The sequence below is a fragment of the Maylandia zebra genome, unplaced genomic scaffold, assembly GCF_041146795.1.
Source record: "Maylandia zebra isolate NMK-2024a unplaced genomic scaffold, Mzebra_GT3a scaffold03, whole genome shotgun sequence".
NCBI classification, from domain to species: domain Eukaryota; kingdom Metazoa; phylum Chordata; class Actinopteri; order Cichliformes; family Cichlidae; genus Maylandia; species Maylandia zebra.
Window position 1 is genome coordinate 3,619,585 of NW_027490033.1, and position 9,047 is coordinate 3,628,631.

General features: G+C 40.6%; 1 protein-coding gene across 1 annotated transcript; it reads left to right on the plus strand.

Moving 5' to 3' along the window:
* Window positions 1-266: 266 nt before the first annotated feature.
* Window positions 267-2,913, plus strand: LOC101472939 (OX-2 membrane glycoprotein-like). The gene is made up of 5 exons (XM_012916442.3): window positions 267-444; window positions 619-957; window positions 1,052-1,378; window positions 1,536-1,630; window positions 1,784-2,913. The coding sequence occupies exons 1-5, from the start codon at window positions 390-392 to the stop codon at window positions 1,811-1,813; spliced, it is 846 nt and encodes a 281-aa protein (XP_012771896.3). The 5' UTR covers window positions 267-389; the 3' UTR covers window positions 1,814-2,913.
* The last annotated feature ends 6,134 nt before the right edge of the window (window positions 2,914-9,047 follow it).

Here is a 9,047-nt window from a genome sequence, read left to right on the forward strand (position 1 = left end):
ACTTCGCAGAGACACTGAAATAAGGATTCCAGTGAAGCGGAGGTGATGTTATTTGTAATCTTGTCTTGAGGATCTGATTCAGATGAGGAATGCGAGAAATGCAAATAGCAACGTTTTCACTTCCACTTTTTTGTGGCCGTTGTAATTTGAAACTTCATACTTAACTTTTTTTTTACAGAAGCCCTGAGAAAAAGCAGAAAGAAAACCATGAAAACAGAAGTATCTTCTTTAATTGAAGTTGTGTTTTTAAAACTTGCCAGTCATTGTGTTGTATGTCTGCACAGAATTCTGTGTAGTACATGCATATATTTATTCAATACAAACCTGACATCTTTTTATATCCACAGAGCTCTCGGGTTCATCTCAAACTTTGACACTTTATAACAGCAATGACATATTGTGTGCTTGTCTATCTACTTTTTGTCTGTGGAGTCCTTCCAAAAGGTAGGAAACAGTAACCAGTGTTTCTCTTTGATGCTGATTGTTTTTTTTATCATGTTAATGTTTGACTTCATGTCAGGATAAGGATAAAAAGATAAGCTAAGAAAAGCTGCTTCTTTCACTGACTAATATTTCCTCATTCTCACATCTAACCGTTCATTTATTTTCTCCATGCAGCTCTAACAGCAGTGATCCAAACACAGCAGACTGTGCTGGCAGCAGTGGGAGAAGATGCTGAAGTCAGCTGTCAGCTCTTGGACACTAAAGACGTCCTTCAGGTCACATGGCAGAAAATCTCACGTGATGTGGAGACAAATGTTGCCACGTACAGCAAGTACTATGGTCAGAGAGTGAATGATGGCTTTACAGATAAAGTCAAGTTTAAATACACTGGACTACAGAACTGCTCCATAGTCATCAGGAATGTGACGGAGCAGGATAAAGGATGCTATCACTGTCTGTTTATCACTTATCCTGAAGGCTCCTTCACTGGTAGAACCTGCCTCCAAGTCTATGGTAAGAACTTTTACCTTAATGTGATTAAATGCACCAGAAGCTGGTTTATTCTTGACAACATGGTCCTTATAACATATTTCCTGATCCTTCACAGAGCTGCATGAACCTGTTGTTGATGTCAGAGAGTCAAACTCTACTGAAGAGTGGGTTGTTTCCTGTTCAGCCACTGGTCGACCTGCTCCCACTGTAACACTGAGTGTCTCACAACAAGACCTCAGCTTCTCACAGTACAACACTGTCAGTGTGTCCAACACCAACGCTACATTCACTGTCACCACTACAGCTGTGCTCTCAGGTTCATGTAAACACAGCACACAGGTGGGATGTGCAGCACGAGTGCTCTCTGCTCCTCACAGAGAGGTGATGGTGATGATTCCTGAGGTCCAGCAGGTGTTTGCTGCTGCTACTGCTGATTATAATGGTGAGAAACTCTTTCAAAGTCACAGATTTATAAAGTGATGATATCTGAGTGAATTTGCATCTAATAACAATGACTTCAATAGGCCTACATTTCCCTGTGATCTATAATTGATGTATTAGCGTTGTCCATTGTAACATTGTTCCTGCTTTTCTCACAGATTCCACCTCAGTGATTGTAATAGCTACAATAGCAGGACTGACAGTTTTTGCTTTAGTAGCTGCTCTCATCGCACTCCTGCTTGAAGAAAAAGTGGTAACGTTTTTCTTCTGACTTAATATATGCCTTTTATGTGGCTCTTCCTATTAAAAGAATTATATGAATTGACTCCAAGAGTCTACATCCACATATATCCAGTAATATCTGTAAATATCTGCAGCGCTGACTTTAAACTGTTTAAATCCGCAGGTCTCCAAATCCAGGACCTCAGTCCTTTAGAGCAGCTGTGAGATGTACTGGAACAGGAGATTGTCATTCTTTGTGTGGAGCAGACAAATCTTCAGCAACCGTGTGATGCTATCAGCTATCATTTGTGTGTGTATGCTAAATCCTCACAGGCTAGTCTAACAGTGTTTTACTATTTTTGATTGTATAGAGAGATGAAACCATTGAAAGAGCTCATGAATTATATAGGAAATTCAATTCAATTCAATTTTATTTATATAGCGCCAAATCACAACAACAGTCGCCTCACAGCACTTTTTATCTTAGAAGATGTGATCACCAAACTGGCCCTCTCAAAAAGCAAAACATCCACTGTAACGTGTGTCTTTTCGTTTTAGTTCATTAAGTAATAAAAAAAAAATCTGGTGATCACATAGCACCCCTCCTCTTCAGTCTTTCAGTGTGAATCACATTACACTTCCTGTTTCTAAACATAATGACCACATAGAAAGCACAGCCTTGTACTTCCAGTCACATGAAAACCTCCGTTTTTTATTTTCTCTTCCTGTTAGTTCAATTTTTTGAGGTCAAACCCTCAAAACTCTAGTTAACCCTTCTTCAGTCTCTCATACCTGCTAAAAACCAAATAGTGTCACCTTTTCATAAACAGCCTGGGTTATAATTTTGGCTCTACTTTATGGCTGTGAATACATTAAAGCATTTTACACTTAAGTGCTGTGCTGTGCTCAGTGTTGATTTTCTTTTTATAATGTTCATATTTCTCATATTTGTACGTTTTATACAGGATTTGTGTTTATCTGTGTCCCTGTCTTGATGTGAAAGTCACACTGGAGTACAGCATGTAATGTAATGTTGTAGTTTTTGCACATTATCAATAGGGCTTTTCAATCCTGCGTGCTGTGTGAGATACTTCCTGGGTTTGGGGTGCAGCATTGCTGTTCTTGCCTTTTATGTGAAGGTCCTCTTAGGGAAATATAGCCTGACAAAGTAGGACTATCATAATGATTTATTTTAATGCGCAATATAACAAAAAAATTGTAAAGAGCCAGAATAAAACAATAGATCTTATGCAGAAATATTAGAGACAAATCGGGACTAAATTACTAATAAAGATTATATAAAGACTGTTCCCACTTCTACTTTTTTTTATTTATTTATTCTGTCTTTTTATAATTATTCTAGACCAGGGGTCAGCAACTTTGAACACCCACAGAGTCACTGGATTTGGTTTCCACGGAAAAGAAAACACTGGGGGCCGCAAACACTGTGTTGACATCTAACATGAAGATAACACTCTATAAATTGTTTTTTTTTCTTTATGCTTTGTATAAACAACTATAGTGTGTTGCTTGTTAAATCCATGAAGTGCTATAGAGAAAATTTAATTTTATGTATGTAAGGAATACATTTCGAACTTTTAAAAAATTATAACAAAAAAGAAAGACACCCAGTCTAAGGTCTCTTTTCAGTGAATTAAAAAGCTGAACTATCACATCACAGCAAGGTACGCCAGTGTGTTTTGTTGAACGGACCTAGAAGCAGAGTTTGAAGAGGATTAGCAGGTTTTAACAAAAAGCAATCTTTTATTTGGATGATGGCACGTGAAAAACATGGACCCTAGAAAAACTAAGAAAACTAGGAAACAGTTTGTCTGTGACTATGGGGGAGATAACAGACGACCTGACAAAAACATATAGTGGACACAAATGTACACAGGAGGTGATCACGGGAAGAGAGGACACATGGGGAAACGGCTGACTGACTAATGACGTGACAGGGGAAGTGAAACTACATACAATGAACAAAGAAGTAGCCTTGATCTGAATTTTAATTTTTTTTTTAAAAAGCACTATGCTACTAAAAAATTGCTTCTGCTCCTGAACCTCTGCAAACAGCACCTGCAAATCGGGGCTGTACAAAGTCACTTCCATCTTTACGGAGGACTGTAAGCTCTCGTCTGTGAGGCGTGAGCGGTGTTTGTTTTTAACATAGTTCATGGTGGAGAACAGCTGCTCACGTACAACGTCACATACGTATCTGGATCCGAAGATCGGCAATCCACATATTAGGCATACTGGTAGGCTGCCCTCCTCAGAAGTAAATGCAAATGAATCTGCCCAGGCATCATTAAATGTTCTATTTTCTTCTGATATTTTTCTTTTTTCACATTTCTCCATACTTGGCCTACCTGGAGTTGAAAGTCTCGATAAATGCACGGCAGGTATACCGGCTTCCACAAGTGTGACGCTTATTTTGAGTGACGAAAAATAATAAAATATAATTTTATTTTTATATTTCAAGATCGCAATAATCTTTCAATTTAGAATTACAATTTTTAAAAGAACTAACACAAATAAAATACACTTCAGTTAAATACTTGTATAAGGACTAAAGAGCTGCATGCGGCTCTGGAACCGCAGGTTGCCGACCCCTGTTCTAGACTGTATGCTCCCAGGTCCCTCTTTGACTTTCCTTGTTGCTTTGTTGCCCAGCATTACCACTCTTACTTGCTATTTTGCTGGTGTAAAGTGTTAATTAATCGGGGTGTTATTATCGCAGATGACCTCAATAAAGATAGATTTATTACACCTCAAACCACTTTTATTTAGTTGTTTTTTCTTCTTCAGAAAGATCAGAAGTGTCTTAAATTAAATCTGAATCTTTCATTACACAATATTGTATTACAAGAAAACAAAAGCGCATTTACTCACGTGTCACAGTTGAAGTCTAAATTCAATACTCGTATGATCTGATGGTAAAAGGAGCATTGTGTTCTTCCACTTCATACTTCTCGGCTGTTACACAGAATTCAGGTTTACATGTTGCAGAATGTGGCGTGGTGGAATAATTGAGTAAATCTCTTACTTGTGTGAGATGTGGACCACACCCATGTGAGAGTGGAGATTCTTCTCTAGTCCAGTTGGCAGCTATTTGGAGTTGAGTAAAGGGAGTAGTTGACTGGTGATGATTTGAGCCCTTCTCTATAAAGGGGAGAGAAAACAGGTTATGGGGGAAAGGGGGGAGAGACACATGAGGTTGAGGAGTGGAGGTTTGGAGAGCTGTGTGCTTTCAACATGTATGGTGTGGTTGTTGGAGTTAGTGTGTGTTTGGATTTCAGGAGTACCTTAGTGGATTTTTTTTTTTTTTGCCTGTCCCATTTGGTCCTTTAGCCGTCAGAATTGTTGTCTGAAGACCAACAAGGATACCCAATGGATTTACTTTGCCAAATGGATCATCCTGGCATTGCCGTATTGGTCCATTTGATCGACCTTTGTTTTTATTATTTATTATATTTTATTTTCAGATGTTACAGACGGGACAGACATGAGTGAGGGATAGGAAAGGGAGAGAGAAAAAAAAATCTCCTGGATCACCTGTTGAGAGGAGAAGAATAGAAAACAAGCAAAAAAAACAAAAAAAACAAAGCAACATACTAAACACAACACCATCGCATTAATCTAGCTAAGTGTAAACAGCAGTAAATACTAAAAATTCAATGTTGTTGTGCAGCACACAGGACAGACAGCGCACAATGTGCTTTGAAGTAGCAGCCAAGAAAGGTGTAATTTAAGTTTACGAGCAGTGAACATCCGTGTGCACACCTGTGTGGATCAGCGCGCTTGTATTCAAATGGTTTCCACATGTAATGGTCTGCTAGAGGATGTAGCAAGCCATAGCCCCGTCCCCCAGGGCATGAAGCAGGCATGGAGGAGATCCAGGCCCCAGACATCCAGAGGCCCCAGAGTGTGAGAGCCCAAGGAGGACCTACCTTAGTGGATTTAGTGAGTGAGATTAGCAGGAGAGTCGGTCGAAGGCCTGTACAGGTCTGCAAGTTGGAGAAATCACATATGCTAAGATACTCAGAAATGGAAATCTACTGATTGGTTGTAACATAGAAGTGCAGGTGGAAAAAGCAAGAAAACTTTTGGGTGTGTGCAAAGTTAACGTGAAAAATACTATAAGAGTAGGGGAAAGGAGAACTAATGGAAGTAAAGGAGCAAGGAGTGCCCTTAAATGTCAATATGAAAAAAGAAAGCGACATTTGTAGAGGTATGTAAAATGGTTGAGCAAGAGAGACAGATTAGGAAACCCAGGTTAGGGGAGAAACAAGTGATAGAAAGAGTAATGGAAATGGGTGAAAGGAAACTAGAGGAAGAGAAGAAGATGATGGTGACATTCATTGTGAAAGTAATACATGGAACATCAGATGTGAAGTCCAAGACTGAGAGGATTCATGTCATAGTTTAGATATGAAGAACATCATTTGGGAGGACATAAGGGGTGAACTAAGTAGTTATGCAAGTCAAGAGGGATAATGTGGTGGTTAATTTTTATAACCATATTAATCCTACAGTGGAATGCAAGTTTTTTGTCAAATGGTCAAGATTTTAAACAGTCTATATATGATCAGAAAGAAAAACCTGACTGAGGTCCCTTTTCAAGACTCTCTAGCTCCCCCTGGAGCCTCTGCTTATCCTTTCTCTCCAGATTGAACTGAAGAACAAGCTCTACTTAAAACACCTCCGGGTGCCCAGGTCAAGCCAGACGCAGCTTCCCAAACCCTGACTCGCTTTAAGCCTTTCTCTCCAGAATCCCAGACATCTAGTAGCTACGTTTCTGTTAAATTCTCTGGTCCTTATGTTGTAGAGAAAAAGCTCAGCAAGACCAACTACATTATTCAGACCCCAGATCGTAGACGTCCTACTCGGTTGTGTCACGTCAACATGATGAAGTTGTATAACTCTCGTGAACCTTCAACTGTGCCACAGTGTGGGAAGCATCTGAAATGTCAATTCAATTCAATTCAGTTTTATTTATATAGCCCCATAACAACCGTCGCCTCAAGGCACTTTATAATGTAAGGTAGACCCTAAAATAACACATTTAGAGAAAAAAACCCAACAATCATATGACCCCCTATGAGCAAGCACTTTGGCAACAGTGGGAAGGAAAAACTCCCTTTTAACAGGAAGAAACCTCCGGCAGAACCAGGTTCAGGGAGGGGCGGGGCCATCTGCTGCGACCGGTTGGGGTGAGAGAAGGAAGACAGGATAAAGACATGCTGTGGAAGAGAGACAGAGATTAATAAAAAGTGTGATTCACTGCAGAGAGGTCTATTAACACATGTTGGGTGAGAAAGGTGGCTGAAAAGGAAATACTGAATGCATCATGGGAATCCCCCAGCAGCCTACATCTATTGCAGCATAACTAAGGGAGGATTCAGGGTGATGCGATCCAGCCCTAAATATATGCCATAGATCTCCAATCTAAGGAGATTGGATTTTGGGGGCAAGAGAAGCTGCAGAGAGGTGTGTAAGACTGCAGCTCTGCTTCCTGGTCCCAACTCTGAATAGTCACATTTTGTGGGATTTAATAATTTGGCCAGACTTTGAGATTTCTAAAAATGAGAGCTGCTCCATCCAGCTGGGATGGATGCCATCTCTCTTAACAAGACCCGGTTTCCTCCAGAAGGTTTCCCAATTATCTATGAAGCCCACATTGTTTTTTGGACACCACTCAGACAGGCAGCAATTTAAGGAGAACATGCGGCTAAACATGTCACTACTGGTCCGACTGGGGAGGAAACCAGAGAAAACTACAGAGTCCGACATTATTTTGGCAAAGTTGCACACCAATTCAAGACTGATTTTAGTGACTTCCGATTGACATAAACGGGTGTCATTACTGCCAACGTGAATTATAATTTCAGCTTTTGTAATGCTCGACCACTTCCTGCAGTACACGGTTATGCCTTTTGGCATGTGTAATGATCCTTTTGCAGGGAGCCGGGTAGTTGTGGGGGATTTGTATTCAGCTGCTCTCCCTGATCGTTTCCCAATGAAACCACCAAAGTTTCCTACCTGATTGGAACACTGCAGGGTAGAACCTCTGTTATGGGCTCAGGCTTATCTCTCTTCTCGTCCACTCCAGTTCTGCTCGTGTGATGAGTTTTTGGAGGAATTAAAGAAGACTGGCGGATTAAGGATGGCGGATTAAGCTCGAGGTCTTCCAAATGTGCTGTTTGCGTCAGATTCTGGGAGTGTCCCTCCGTGATCGTCTCAGCAACAGCGTGATACGTAGCCAATGTCACCAGCAGCCCTCAATGGAAGAGCTGATTAGGAAGCAACCACTGCAATGGTTTGGCCACATCTGCCACATAAGCAACCATTGCCTACCATATCACCTTTTGATCCAGTAGAACCCCGCTCACTGGAGAATCAAGCATGATGCGCTCAAGAAGACTTGGATCAAGCAAATTGGAGACGATCTTAAACAACGACATCTAACCCTCGAGCAAGCAAAGGTGAAGGCTAGAGACCACAAGGCCTGGAAGTGCATCATTGATCAAGATGGAAACCCTACTGCACCCACAGTGACGTATTGGCTTTGTTGACAACCTCCCCTGCCAATCCCCAGCTAGGGACAAAAGAAAAAGAAGTGCGGCGGATTACCTCAAAAATTTATGGTCAGCTGCAGCAGAGGTGGGTTGGCTGGATCGAGCATTGCAGGAGTATACATTCAAATACTAATTCAGACTAAGAGGGATTCACTCGCTTCTCGGGATGAGACTATGACCTTTGAAGAGTTAACCTCTCTTATGCTTTGTATTGACAGTCTCTTAAGGAAAAGGGTAATGGAGAAACACAACAGTTCCTGTTGGGCTTTGCCTCTTTTTCAGGGAGCTCTGTTTAGTTTTAGCAGCGGCAAGCTCCTCTCCTCCTTGCAGGTCCGCGCAAGGAGGAGAGGAGGACGGCAGCAAAAAGGAAGAACCTGGATATAAGAAAGTATTTTTCAAAGAAACCTGTAAGTCACTTAAAGCCAAGTTAACTCGTAAAATTTGTCCCTCATAATAACGTTACAGGCTATGCTAGGCTTTGGCCCACATCAGTCTGAAATTGTATTTTGATTGAAAGTGTCAGAGAAATCGGCAGCCTCGAGCAAGCCAGGATATTAGTTTACAGAGGCTGTTAAAATTACATGTCTAATGTTAAAATGTTGGTGAGACAATAATTACATTCTAATGGCACTGACATATTCATAGGGTTAATTTTTGAGACAAAATATCATGAGGTAATCTTGATTTTGCAAATATTCCACCTTGTAGTGCAGTTTGCACAAATTGTTTTTAAAATGCACTCAGCCTACAAACATTACTGACGAGTCAAGATCTGCACAAATTGACAGAAACACTGAAGCAGCTACACATTTTATTCTTATTGTGATGTATGTCCTATTGTCAAAAAGTCGATGGAACGTTTTGCATTGT

Coding starts and splice junctions, on each gene's coding strand:
- LOC101472939 (XM_012916442.3), top strand. CDS start 390: ATGACATATTGTGTGCTTGTCTATCTACTTTTTGTCTGTGGAGTCCTT. Junction 445..618: donor CTGTGGAGTCCTTCCAAAAG/GTAGGAAACAGT, acceptor TTCTCCATGCAG/CTCTAACAGCAGTGATCCAA. Junction 1,631..1,783: donor TCCTGCTTGAAGAAAAAGTG/GTAACGTTTTTC, acceptor TTAAATCCGCAG/GTCTCCAAATCCAGGACCTC.